This window comes from Mya arenaria, chromosome 10 (genome assembly GCF_026914265.1).
Source record: "Mya arenaria isolate MELC-2E11 chromosome 10, ASM2691426v1".
Lineage (NCBI taxonomy): Eukaryota > Metazoa > Mollusca > Bivalvia > Myida > Myidae > Mya > Mya arenaria.
In genome coordinates, this window is record NC_069131.1 from 39,650,265 (window position 1) to 39,665,604 (window position 15,340).

Here is a 15,340-nt window from a genome sequence, read left to right on the forward strand (position 1 = left end):
TTTAAATGATAATATAGTTAATGTTTGTGTTAAATACTTACTTGAATTGAATTATTTTCATTTAAGTCTTGCTAAGTGTAAGCAAATGTTATGGTTACAATTGCTTTGGTTAATAATCCGCTAACAGGGGGTGTATGCTCTTGAAATTTTCCAATAAAGTTATTAGTATATTGAAATGTGTTTTGACACTTTGCATCATTTATATTTCGTTGTAAGAAATTAAATTTATTTTTTAAGACAGGGACAGGTATCTTTGGCTAACGTTGCATGTATTTATTCAAATAACTGGGCTATTGGAACCTTTTGTTTAGAAAAGGGATAAACGTGTCGATTGCAGCTTCAACAAAGAAGGTAACGATGTATGTATTTTCGAAATATAAATGATATCAGTAGTCGCCCAACCCTGGTGTCAGTCAGACTTATGACAATATAAACGTGTCGCGCTGCGCGAGAAGGAAATAAATCATACCTTATTGACAATGAGGGTATTATATTATATAAGGTCAACTTACATATTTTCAATTAGGAGGATGTTAAAATCTGGATGTATTTAAACTGCCGCATGATTTTCTTTTTATACGATTTGCCTTATTGCATTTGACTACATTTAATAACAAAACCAAGATGACAAGGTATTTTGTTAAAATTATTTTGAAAAAATACCTTTATAAATAGTACCTTCGATGACGGCTGTACAAAACACCAGGAACTAAATTTGCAACCTTCAGGTTAATATATGGATGCTACCATATACTATTTTTAAGTGTTGTCTTAAAGTGTATCGTGGCAAGATCATATGTGGTCGCAATGATACAATGAATTAAACCCCTTTGACTTGAATGAAGTACTGTATTGCTCAGGGTTCATTGAACAAAGCTGCACTATCTACACTTTATGTGCTGACTCGAGAGGAATGTTCCCGATGATGTCATATCCATAAATGATGTCAGGAATGCGATGTCGAACAAAAACAAAACAAGAAGTCATAATGAAGATACTAACACAAGCATTATACGGTATGGAGGTTGCTGATTTAAATTATCAAAATGCGGACATTAATGATATGAAACGTGTTTTTATAATTACCAGCATGTGCCATTGATATTATTCAAGTAGCAAGTACTTTGCAATGTGTATGTTGCATATGTTCACGATACGTAATATTAATACTGGATAAAAAGGAAAGTGCCACTATGGCGTTACATGTTTACGGAAATGCAATGTATTTAATCACAGTCTGAAAGTAGATCAACATCATTGTGATAGTATAAATGTCCAGCTGGCTTAAGGGTCCATTTGGTTCGGTATTATATTACACAGCATTTGTTTTTGGATGTATACAGAGATAGCTTCATCGTCATTTGCGAATCATGGTAAATGTGCGCATGTTTTCATATCAGTTTCTAAACATTTTTATATTTTTTAAAGGAATCCATAAATATACATAAAACAAATATTTGAACCAGGGTATCAATGACAGTATCGAAACAATGCATTCAAGACAGCTACACAAAAACAAACAGTCAAACGAAACAAATAAAAAACTAGAACTGTAAGGGGAAACTCGAGCAGTTTACGGATATTGCAATATTTATAACCTAAATGTACCAAAAGGTATTGCTGAATTAAATGAAATCATAAAGACCAAACACTGACTATCCAATATTCCATCAGTCCTTTTATTAATACGTTGTTTCAACTTTCATTTTTCTTTTAATGATCAATCTTCACAGAGTTGTAGAATTCGATGGGCAGGTGGGTTTTGCATAACAATAAAGCTCTCATCTCAAGGTCATTGTTGCGTGCTAGCAAAACTAGCCATAATCTGTGTCTTAGCCATACCTCTGTAACGCGAGTTTTTAGTGTAGATAATTTGTGTTCTTATCTCAGTGGTGAGAGTATATCTTGCAGGTCACTTTTGTAATATTTGAATTGATATGACCGACCGCCCTCGATGATCATATTCCTTCTTTAAGGGGTATATTAATCAAAGTGACTACCAAATACCTCAATTGGTTTAAAATTATGAATATTTATATCAGGGTTGATTGGTCTTATGTCAATTTCATAGTCAAATAATTATTACTATGTGTACAATACACATATATTAGCTATAAATGACGGTATCCTAGCTTAGATTGTTTCCTTTAATGAACAAAAATACTCTTATTAGTATTGACCATATATTATAAAAAAGCAGGCATAAGGTTAATATAATTGTTCTGGAAAGCAATCACTTAATATAAATATGCGCTACATAAAATGATGGCAATTGCAATTGTGGACGAAAGAAAAGAGGAATTTCCCGTGGAATATATGTTTATGTTTCTCAGTTTTGTTATACATGATGTGTACTGTGGTCTTGATGATAATCCATTAAGGATATAGAGGATATTTGTTTATTTCAGTGTAAGATCGTATTTTATTTCACAAGTGTCACAGAAAAACATATTTTCACGAGTGGCGAAGCCACGAGTAAAAACGTAATTTTTCTATGATCACGAGTGTAATAAAATACAATCTTACACTGAAATAAACACACTTTCTCTTTCTGTTATGCTTTTTGGAGTTTTATTAGTTTTTTAATTATTTCCTAATAACCCCCTTTTTGAAAAGTGTGTTTTTTACGTAAATTGTTGTGTGAATTATCAGGGAAGCTCATATTAAGAATTACACGGCAAACAGTTGAAAATACATTTAAACGATGATATAAAATTATATTAACGTTCGAATAGTTGTTTTCGTCAGTAATTATTTTGGTATGAAAGCAAATGTTCGAACGTTTAGCTTCAAGATCAAGAAAAAGTTTGAAAATCGGGATAACCGGTATTAAACGGTAAGTTGTTAATTTCAAAATATATATTTATTGAAATTTATAAAACATTTCTTTAATTTCTAAACATTTTTGCCAACATCTACTGGTTCAAAGTGAAGTGTTCTGTTTTGATCAAGGCAAGTATTAAGCTACAAAGGAATTTTAAAGTGGTTCTGAAACTTGATATTTTCACTCATTATTTTGCAGTGAAAATATCAAACTGATATGTTCACTGTTGTTATTTCACTGTTAAAACCCCATATTTCATTAAAAAGCATGAAAGAAACAGCCTTGTTTATTGATATGGTGAGCAAATTCAACTTGTGTTAACGGTGTTAAACTACTTTGAGATAAAGCGTTTGGCTTCAAACATCTACGTAAGAATATTTGAAGAGTTGAATCCTTCAGCACCATTGCATTTTCAAGAGGTCCGAGGAAAACTATACATACCATGTTACAATAATCTAGCAAAACCAATTAACGCTTATCACGTGTGTAAGGTGCATGCATAGAATTGAACCGCAAGAAGCAGAAATGGGTCTTATAGTAAGTATGACTTACAAACAATATGACGTTATTATCAGTTTCATGTGCGATAAATGACATCATCGCTGAAGAAAAGACAACACACGTATGATCACTTCCTATAACAACAATATTTGTTTACTGGTCAATGGGCCTCAATTTTAAGACACTATACTACAATACCAAAAAGAACAAACCTTGACTAATCTACGGTTATAGTGATTAAAATTACGAGCAAGACACCCTCATGTTAACACGTTAACAATGAATTTGTTTCAGATATAAAAAAATCAAACTGTTAAATAAAGTTTTTTACATTGTATAAAACTATTGCAATATATCATACGGAAATAAACTACACAATCGATTAATATTTAGATTTCTTAATACAGTCAGTTGTAATGTCGGTGCAGTTAGGGCCGTTTTCTTTTATGTTTTATCACCTCTATTTGTTAAACATTTAGGAAGGTCGCAAATAAAAACCACTATTTGCACTTTTGTGAAACTGGGTCTGGAGGAATGGGCATTGCCCTTTCTCTTTCCGAAATGGGTTCGTCATGTCCAACTATTTATTTTCTTTGCTCCAGCTTATTTTCTAACTGTACAAAACACTCACAGTGGATATAATTAGATTGTAACGCTAAATTTCGTTATTGGATCATATACAAAAAATTCGTTCTCACCCATGTTCTTAGAGCTGAGGTAGCCCCTAAACGATCAGGCAGACAGCTTGTCTAAACTGCTATCATATTGAAACCTAAGTATTGGCTATCCTAGGTATTCTATTACGCATGTAATATGTTTTCTTTTTGAATTTTGTGACACACATTCATCTTAATATCTTCCTGTGGCCATTATATGCTCTCCTGTACTATGATACATTTTGAGACCTTTCATTATGTAGGAGAGGCTTAAAATAAATAAATAAATACTTATTCCCAAGTATCTAACCAAACTTCCATAACTTGAAAGTGTCGCTTGCTTGGAGTGCATCATTTCTTAATGAAAAATCCTTAAACAAATAATTTATGGATAAGACTGGTGTTACTTGAACGAAATGTTTTCAAATAGGGCCTTCTTACTCGAAAATATTGTTTGTAAGATTTTCTTTTAAGGCCAAAATTCTCCTACATATTATAAGTAAAAGATATTGTTGTTGACTCAAAGCTTTGTCATAAAAATAGTTTTGCCTGTCTGTTTTCCATTCATATTCGTATAACCTAAATAGTATTTATAAAAAAACATGTGATGGCTCCCGTCATATCCCATAGAACGATCTAGACTAATATTCTGGTGGGACGGCTGTTTGATTTGGCGTATTGTGTTAAATACGGAGTGAAAATCAGGCCATAGCAATTGAATCCTGCGCTAAAATGCTGCCGAACACTACCATAATTTATTGTTGGGTTATTTAGAGCCCAAAACGTTAAGTACATAACATAACTCTAGTTTGTGCTACTATGTTTTTAATTTGGATAAAATCGAATAAACATCAATAAGTCAATCAATTCAATACGACGGTGACTACATCTTTCATTGTGACTTTGCTTGATATTATAAGTAGAAATGGTTTAAGAATGGTTTAACATGGCTGTGTTTAGAAGAAAATGAAATAAGATTATAGGACTAATAGACTGAACAGGAAGTCTTTTAAAATTTCCGCATTATAAATTACAAATTCGTTTACTTTCGCTGTGAAATTTAGTACAGGTAAAATTTTCGCTTTAGCATCTTCTTAACATTATGTGTATAGAAGGTAATGCACTCTAGATAGACTGATCCACATTCATTTGGTTGAACGTAGAACAATACAAACTATCAACATAAAGCACTCTTTGTTTATTTAAAATTATTTTAAGATTAATAGTGCATGGTTTCAGAATTGTTAAACAACTCGATACTTCCGTATACTTATTATATTACTCAATGGATAAGCAACATTCTCCGAGACGGGTTTGGCATGCCCTGCTACTGTTTGATCTACCTCCATCCTAGTTTATTCGTATAAATTATTAAAAGATAATGGAATGATCTTGACGTAATGATATATACAAGCTTATGTTGTTGTGTATTACTTATTGCAATTGTCTGTTATAATGATGTAATACATAAAATGAAGATCTTTCAACCAATATATAATGACATTTTATACGCTGTATAGAAGTTAATATTCTACAACCTACTGGTTGATATCTTATTACATATTAGGGAGCATTAGTCAGGTAGTCGATATCTCCAATTATTTTACTTCCGTGTCTTAACAGCTTAAACATTGGTTTTGATTATCCATTTAAGTAGTAAAATTCTACTGCACGGTAATGAATGAAGAATGTTTCTGGTCTTTGTTAAATCGGAGTAATTTTTAATATTTTTATAGTTAACTTGAACGTGAAATATACATACACGGGTTATTATGTATATACTATTATTTTTGATTAATTTCGTGGTTTGTAAAATCTGTCCAACTGAATATGGTGGCCGCTGTGAAAATTGCAATACGCAGTCGATTTGTGTTGAGTGCAAAGCACGATTTTGGAACATTACTTCGAAATGTATATTTAGTTGTGTTACAACAACGTGTACGTGTACCAACTACTATGACTGTCTGTCTTGTAAAGACGGATATTACGGTATTGGAAATAACTGTAATAGGACATGCTCATCTGGTTGCGATGGCCAATCATGTAACAACAATGGAACGTGTTTGTGCAAGCCTAATTTTACTGGAAAAACATGTGACTCGTGTGTAGACGGTAGGTACGGAGCAAATTGCTCAATGCAATGCAGCCGGGGTTGTGAGGGGAATAATTGCAGTCCAATCGATGGATCATGTACATGTAGAGAATATTATAATGGAGTGAAATGTGAAAACTGTATCACAGGTCGGTATGGAGAAGACTGTTCAAAACCATGTAGTCTTGGTTGCTTAGAGAACACTTGCTCCCATACTGATGGAAAGTGTGACTGCAGAGAGTTTTACAGAGGTGATAAATGTGACGTTTGTGAAGACGGGCGGTACGGTGAAATTGACTGTCATCAGGAATGTTCTTTTGGTTGCCATAAGGTAACATGTAACCCTAACGGTACGTGTCTATGTAAGCATGACTTTATTGGCAATACATGTAATTTATGTGTTGCTGGCAAGTATGGAGCAAACTGCTCTATGAAATGCCGCGGAGGTTGCGAGGGGAACACTTGCAGCTCACAGGACGGAACATGCAGCTGCAGGAGAAATTATAGTGGTGAACAATGTGAAAACTGTTCTACAAGTCGGTATGGAGAAGACTGTTCAAAACCATGTAGTCTTGGTTGCTTAGACAACACTTGCTTTTCTACTGATGGAAGTTGTGATTGCACGGAGTATTACACAGGAGCTAAATGTGACGTGTGTGTAGACGGGCGGTACGGTGACGGTTGTATGAATACATGTAAGTTCTGCTTTTCATATAATATTATATTTTTTTAAGTAGACAGGTTTTTGTTTCTCATACACTGTCTGATACTATTAGTTTACATTGGTTTAAATGTGATATAAGCCAAGCAAGTTCGTTTCAAAAATGAACAAAAGGCAAACGTGCATTTATATTCTTTGAAACATGATTGATAATGTTAACTTTAAAAAACATTCATATTATCAATTTATTATGGATATGTAATCACTAATTATAAACACCTCACCACAAACTTGTATTTGCATTTACTCACGAATTATTATTCCTGTTTCACTAAACTTTCCACTGTCAATAATAATAATGTGTATAAGTGGTACAAGAGGGATATGCGAAGAATGTATCAGAGATCAGAAAGTGTTTGTTTTCTATATTTATGTTTTAATTTTGACAAAATATACCTAAACTATTTGTGTCTGCCTACAAGTTCACATGATATACCATTTTTGTTTAAGCGATGAACATGTGTATAAACGTTTTTTCTGCTTTAAAGAGATGATTTAAGCTTCTAATGTTCAGGAAAGCGTACCTTTGAAGTGTGTAAAGTATACTTTTATTAAAAAAACACACAAAAAACACAACATCATATTACATCATAAAGTAGGAATATAAAAATCTCATTAAAATCGGTAAGGCTGAACGTTTAATTTAGGCATAAAATATTGTTTATATATATCTTTGCCTATATGATTATTTTTAACCATTGTGGGAGAGTCTAGAATTGCATCTGTAAAGTTTATTGCAAATGTTAGTTTTAACAATACATGTAAAGTTTACACATAATTTGTACCCTTGGATCGTTTTCACATCAGATCGGGATTCGTTAGCACTTATCTACCACAGCTCCACGGCAAAAACATTGTTGTTTTCGCAAGAATGCTTAAAAATTACTTGCTCGTTACAGACAGGAAGTTTGGTTGTAGAGTTTGCTGTTTAAATAAATTTGACATCTGATGTAACTTACTTTTTTGTTGGATCCAATCAACGTTTCAGAAGTAACCTTGAAATGTTCATACTTAATAGCGGTGATAGTAGTTGTCCTTAAAGTTCTTTAACACGTTAAACATACTGCACTAAGCGTTCTTGTCTATCTAACATGTCACCTCTGCATTAAATTGACAAAGTGCATTATGTTTTGACGTCATTTAAATGAAGATCACTGAAATTGAGGTGTAGAATATTCCCGCAGAGACCGTCTCACTTGCGTGTATACATATTGCACTGACGTCTGAGCATAGTCGCAACGCCATATGGCCTTTCTGCATTTTAAATTAATTATTGAACCACCACATTAGATCATTAACGTAAAGTACGTTAAGATAAAGATGTTAAGATAAGGTCATGTGCACAGTTTATGTTAAAAATATTACTTGGGTCAATATGTTTTAAATATGTTTTCCATTAGATCAGAATAATTGTAGAATGCATTATTTGAAAATGATAACGGTACTAGATAAAAAATCCAATCTACAAAATCAAATAAGGAATTAATCTTAAATAATAAAACCAATCGTTATGAGAATTAAATGTTAATTATTTATTGCAAACAGACGTGACATTCAGTGACATATATTGTAAACTGTTGTCGAAACAACTCCTCAAACAAAAGCACGAAAACGAGTATATGTATATATGTGTGTGTGTTACATATCAAAGACTATTGATTCAGAAGAGAAAAAAAACACTAAGCGTAAGTATCGTGTATCAATCAAGGGTTCTGTTGATACAATAACTATGATTTGTTGTTATGATAAATTGCACGTACATAATTTAAATACGACTTATGTATTTAGTAAAATCTATTGATTGTTTTATGAACTACAACTAGGTCAAGCTTATAAGAAAGAATATCTCCAGTAAAGGAAAATACTATTATACTAGAACTAATCGAATAAAGTCGTATGACTTCCTGGTTATTTTGTTTTAAATGTTTGCTTTGTATAAGGAATGTTATTAGTGTTGACTTAGTTTAAAACATAACAAAAACTACTTTTTTAATGTATTACAGTACTAAATCAAAGATGAAAAACGTTATTGACATGTTATTTGTTTCTTTAAATATGAGAAAAATTCATTGATATAAATAAACATTATCATTCATGTTTATTTCACTGTAATAAGCTTTGACTTAGTTATTAAGATTGAGGTTTGTTAGAGTTGTTAATGTTGAAACTTTGCTGCTAGCTGTCAGTGTACTCATCCGAATTGTTTTTGCATTTCTCAATCAAACGGTACTTAGTCGCAACATGTATATGCCTCTTGTGAAGCAAAGATGGAACTTGAAAGCAACTTGAGAGTTGTTCTTCTGGATTGAGTAGAAATAGATGGACACTAAAGTGACAACCCTTGTAGCCAACAAGTAAACAAATACCCAGTTTAAAGACTCTAGCATACTTGCATTGAACAAAGTCATACACGCATAAACCTTAATGCATTATTATACCAATGTTTGAAAAGTATTCAATAGGTGGACAGCGAGTCATTAAATTGTTTAAAGGCGATGCATTATGCGATGTCTGTGTTCAAGACGAATGCTTAGGACATAACAGTTCTGAATTATATTGTATATCGGATCTGATTGTAAAGACAATTATGGGGATAATATATGCTGTTGTTGATGATTGGTTTGGCGACGGGTATTTGCTTAAACCAATCACTGTGTACACACCTAGGTTGCTAAGAATAACATAGCCACTAATTTCTGTACGATTTTGATCATGTTTATCGTGCAATTGTTGGACGAGGTAAAACAATCAAATTTAGTTAATAACATAACGTTTTTTACTGACAAGTGTAGTGAAGATAAAGGTTAAATACGCGATTGACTAAATGACAAACTTTAGCACATGAAACGTTACTTTTATATATCTTGTGATTGAAATTAATCACAGTATAGCGTTTTCACAGAGGATACTGTTTTGTTTAAGTTAAATACATATCTCGCCAAGAATCCAACTAAAATTGGACCAGAAAATAAGTGAACTGTAAATGTTTTGTTGTCATAATATGAAATATAATGCTATTGTTTACGCTAAAATTCAACTGCTCATTTTATTGTATGCTTGGTATTAATAAAAAATGAGACAAACCTGATATTTAATTGAGAAACTGTTCCTTATTCTGGCGTAATGATGTCAGAATTTATACCTTGCGCCGAGTACGACTACGCGTGTTAAGCAAAACACTTAACAAGTCGGAACACTGTAAATGATATTTTTACTATTTCAAATCGTTAGTTGATGAAGTTGCAGTAATTCGCTTTTCTGAGTAAAACGCCAACACAAATAAATGAAAATCAATTATTGAATATATCAGATTCTCAATATTGCTTGAAGACCTCCCGCTATGAACCCAGTGGGGTACAGAAACTAACATCACCAAATGATTGTAATAATGTTGTCGTTAAAAACCGTATCTATATTTCAGCTGAGCAGAATCATCTGGACGAATTAGACACCTTTCAAACTGGTGCACTTACCGGAGGAATTGTTGGTGGTGTAGTAGTGCTAATGGGTGCTGTCGCTTTAATTGTTTGGGTTAAACGAAGGTTTGTCGTAATAACAATATTGCTAAATTTTAACGTTTTGTGTCCTACTACATTTTAGCTCCATTCGATCATATTGGATTTCATACAAGTTGATTTCGGTATGTGTTTATTTCCATTGATCGTGTTTAGTCATATTCCAATATTATCATTTGCAGATATGCTCGAGTCCAACTTTCTTTCTTTTTTGTTGTTGAAATTATGGTAAGAAGTTTATACCTTTGATGCTGTTTAATTGCAAATGACACATCAATATTTGTTTGAACTTGTTTAAAATCAAACTTCAGATTATCACAAAAGGAAGCACAAGATTATGAAAACAAACAAGAAACTACAACTCATGGTAAAACATATACTTCAAATTTTATTTTTTATACTTTATTAAAAAAGTAAAACAGAAGCATTAGTATGAATCTAGTCAATACACTTGAATGAACATTTAAGAAGTTTTTTGTTTTATTTTTTTAATGCTTTATTAATTTTAATTTGTTTAAAATGACGATTTTAGCATTGTTATAGGCGGAAATGCAACTCAACCAGGACCATACGAAACATTAAATACCGGCCGCATTGAGAAAAATGACAGAAAGGATACCTACACCAGTTTGTTCACGACAGGACAAGTTGGAATGACAAAAGATGCAAGCCTTAACAGAAGCACAGTGCGTCTTTTGAATGCTGTTGGTGTTGAAAGAGACAAATCTGGACCGTATGAAATGTTAAATGCAACCCATTTGAAAGTAAATGAGATGAGTGATACCTACAATAGTCTTTTCACAACAGGACAAGCTGGAGGTACAGACAATGACAATTTTGAAAATATTTCATGGATCATCTAACAATAAGTCCGGATTTTCACTCATACTCAAACACGTTGCTAAGGCAATGACAACATCATCGAGGAAATTCCAACACAAGCCAAAATATGAAATTACGGGTGAAGAAATGACCACACAAGTCAAGAATGACAACACAGGTAAAAACATAATAAAACTATTGGATTATTGTTCAAGGTGTTTATCTTTCGAAGCACAATACTTTTATTAACACAATTTTCTAGTTCAGAGAATTATACAGTTATACTGACATTAATTTGTACAATAGCGGATTTTGGGTAGATAGCTGTCGACTGTGGTAATATTGTTAGAAATGTTTGTGTCTATATCTTCGTAGAGCTTTTGATCTTGTCAAATTTAGTATACTTTTACAGGAAATATATATGTATCACTTTTTCCAGCTGTGGGCAATGTGTTATTTGGTGGTGACAAACATCTGCATTGCAATATGTTAAAAGTAATGATCCACAAACATCCGTTATGCAACCATATTCCTTTTGATTAATATCAATAGTTTAAACCTGTTTTTCGGTATTTACCTCTTGTTTGATGATTCTGCTTGCATAAATCTGGATATAGCGTTAAAGATATTCAACTATCTTTGCTAAAGGTTTGGGATACAGTGAGAGTTATAAAAAATAATTACTCTATGTCAGGAAAGTATAATAGTACACAATTCAGTATATTTCCCGAATGGTGAATGGTCATATTTAATGATGAATGTCCGGCAGTTGCATTATGATGATTGTTGATACTAATAATGGCATGTTTGTGTAAATGAGGGATGATTTGTTTCCATATAATAATAAATAATTGTAAATCCATGAACATTGTACAGTCCACATTTTGTCATACTTGACATCTACATTATATACCAAGAAAAATAAAGTCATAGTGAAAACCATGAGCAGGACAAACGTATTGTTATACGTACATCATTGTTGGGGTACTGTGAATAATAAAATAATTCAAAGAAATGAACGATCGACTTTAACAACCAAAATAAACGGGTTACAAAGATCCCTTTTCAACAATAACGTATTTCATTTGAATGTTATGTTTATTTTCTGCAGATCGTTTCTTTCAGAACTGATTGTTCCATAATTGAACAGAAGTAAACAAACTGTCCTTCATGATTTGCAATTTTCGTAATATATCATAAGAATAAAGTAGGGATGCAAACGAATATTCGAATATTAATATGAATAAGAAAATCATCTGATTGAAACTTCTTGTTTTCATTAATATCGTTATTGTATGTACATACTGATTTTAGTAATTTTTATTGAGCATAACAGTAAAATGTTTGATAATGAATCATATCTCGACTTGGTCGGCCAATCCCCGATATAATAACACGTAACTTACACGTGAATACTTTTTGACATAGCAGGCATCGCATGTGCAACGGGCTTTATCAAAAGAGCAGCAGTGCGGATTAAAAGATTGCTGTTGTAAATATATCTACAACTTATTGGCTTATAATATTATACTTAATAGTCAACAAATGAGGTCATTCAATAAAGGGTATGGCAAAGAAGTTATCACATGTGTTTTTAATATGGTAGACGAAAGTTAAAATGTGCCTGTAGAATGTAAATAAGTTAGTACGAACTAGGTAGTTTGAGCATATGTGTACAAGATTACACCAGTACTGTTTTATTGAAAAGAGAGGCTGCGAAAACGAAAACGCACGCACGCACGCACGCACGCACGCTAGCACGCACGCACGCACGCACACACACACACATACACCTGGATGACTTAGTGCACTAGCAATAAACCCTACACGTACACTTATCTATATGACAAAATGCACAGAAAGACAAGTACCTTAATGACTTAATGACTTCACGTGCACGTACCTGTATGGCAAAGTGCACAACACGTACACGTACCTGTATGACAAAATGCAGAACACGTACACGTACCTGTTTAGCATAGTGACATCATGTACACGTACCTGTATGACAAAATGCACATCAATTAACGTACCTTAATGACATAGTGACATCAAATACACGTACCTGTATGACATAGTTAAATCATTTAAACGTACTTTATGGAAAAATGCACATCAATACACGTACTTTAATGACATAGTGATATCACGTACACATACCTGTATGACATAGGGATATCACGTACACATACCTTAACGATATAGTGATATCACGTACACGTACCTGTATGACATAATGCACAACTCGTTCACGTACCTGTATGACATAATATCTCACCTCCTACATGAATGACGCTTTCCGATTGGCCTAGAGCGGTCACGTGAGCGAGGTGTATAATCCATATTCCCCTGTAATTTCCAGTTTGTTTCATACCACCCCTGTAACTTTCATACTCCGCAGAAGACGTAACAAAATGGCGGCCGAAATTTTCTCTCTCGGCTTATCTTTTCACTGTAAGGGAAGTATCTCATGAACGTTATTTTTTTTGAAAATCCATTTTATTCAAGCAATCTGTTGAGTGTAACCGACTGTTTACATGAGTCATACAACACGTACACGTACTTGTATGACATAGTTATTATTACGTACACGTGCCTTTATTACATTGCGCACATCACGAACACATACCTGTATGACGAAGTGCACAACACTTACACATACGTTTATGACATAATGTACGTCACGTACACATACCTGTATAGCATAGTGCACAACAGTTACATGTTGCCAAGCACGTACACGTTCCCGTAAACGTATTAATTCCACTTCTCCCATATGATGGTCAACACAAATCTTTTAAATCCGTTTATGTTCAAACTTAGACAATACAATACTTACTTATGATTTAAAATGAAACTAGTTTAGGTCTCATTATATATAGCTTTATTTTGGATTTGTAACAAACTATTCAACACGAAAACATGACGAATATTTATATTTAAAAGGTGCGAGCATTAGTATCTTATTTATCATTCAAAGATAATTCAGTTAAATGTTGGCATTTATCAAGACTTGATTCAGTCGAAGGGGCCAAACCGTTCTATAACTAACTACTAACTTCCGTGTGGATGGCAACGATATTTACTCTTGCCGTATGCTATTTATTGGGCGTTGTCCTTGACAACATGATGAAGGATAGTTATGTCATCCGTAGTCCTTATAATTGAAATTGGTGTTTTGGGTGGTGTAAAAAACGTATTACAAAATGCCTGTAAAAAGGAATATGTTGAAATAATTATGAATTCTATTTTATGAAAGGTCAAGTGGCAGCCTATAAAAAGAAATATAAAAGTTCTTATGACCTATCCGGTGATAATTTTAATAGCAGTCGAACCCCGTTGGCTCAAACCCAAGTCTACAGCAAAAAATACCTCGAGCCTCGGGAAATTCGAGCCAAGCGGGATGTTTTACATTCAGTTGAAACAAACTGTCCTTAACACCCAGTTTTAGCGTGAGGAGGAAATCGAACCAAGTGGGTTCGAGCCAACGGGGCGAGATTTGTAGTTGAATAAATTAAAACCTTTTCAATATGATCATTTTTTTCAAGGAAAACCTCCTTCAAAATAAAATGAGACACACGATCAAGATATAATGTAGTTCGATACAGTTTGACCGAAGATTGAAATAGTGATAACAACCTAGATATTTTAGTGACAGGATCAATCGGAAGAACGTACAGGGTTTAATAACCTACTCATATAATGTCCTCGTTTATCTTTATTGTCGAAGTGTAAAAGGAGGCGGTAGACCAGGAAGAAAAATAGCTGTTATCAGTGATACTATTGAAGGCCATAAAACGCTTACCTGTACTGTGATTCATTTCGAGACCTTTCATGATGTAGGAAAGGCTGTAAATAAATAAATAAACACAACATTGTCAGTACCTATCCAGACTTCAACTAAATGAATGTATCTCTTGCTTGGAGTGCCGTCATTTCTTTATGATAAACGCTAAAACAAATATTATACGTATATGGGTAGGACTGGTGTTATCTGAACGATATGTTTTTAATACTGGACTTACGTACTCGAATATGTCGTATGTTGATTGCTAATCTTGCCTCTTAAGGTCGATTTTAGGTGACTATAAGGTATCGCTATTTCGCTTACTGAAACGCGCCCTTGATGACTCTTTAAATAACAAACTCTTATGGTTGTCGTAAGTTAAAAATGGTAAACGACTTGATCAACTTCCGCGTATAATAATA

General features: G+C 33.2%; 1 protein-coding gene and 1 long non-coding RNA gene across 2 annotated transcripts; both read left to right on the top strand.

Annotated features, from left to right (window-relative positions):
• Positions 1 to 5,083: 5,083 nt before the first annotated feature.
• LOC128204695 (multiple epidermal growth factor-like domains protein 10) lies at positions 5,084 to 6,563 on the top strand (the record flags this gene model as incomplete). The annotated part of the gene is made up of 2 exons (XM_052906096.1): positions 5,084 to 5,096; positions 5,959 to 6,563. Coding segments are annotated over exons 1-2 (618 nt in total), but the record flags the coding sequence as incomplete, so codon positions are not given.
• Positions 6,564 to 6,621: 58 nt separating this feature from the next.
• Positions 6,622 to 10,539, top strand: LOC128206196 (uncharacterized). Its single transcript, XR_008256412.1, has 3 exons — positions 6,622 to 6,768; positions 10,216 to 10,336; positions 10,492 to 10,539. It is a non-coding gene; the product is annotated as an uncharacterized LOC128206196 (long non-coding RNA).
• Positions 10,540 to 15,340: the final 4,801 nt, after the last annotated feature.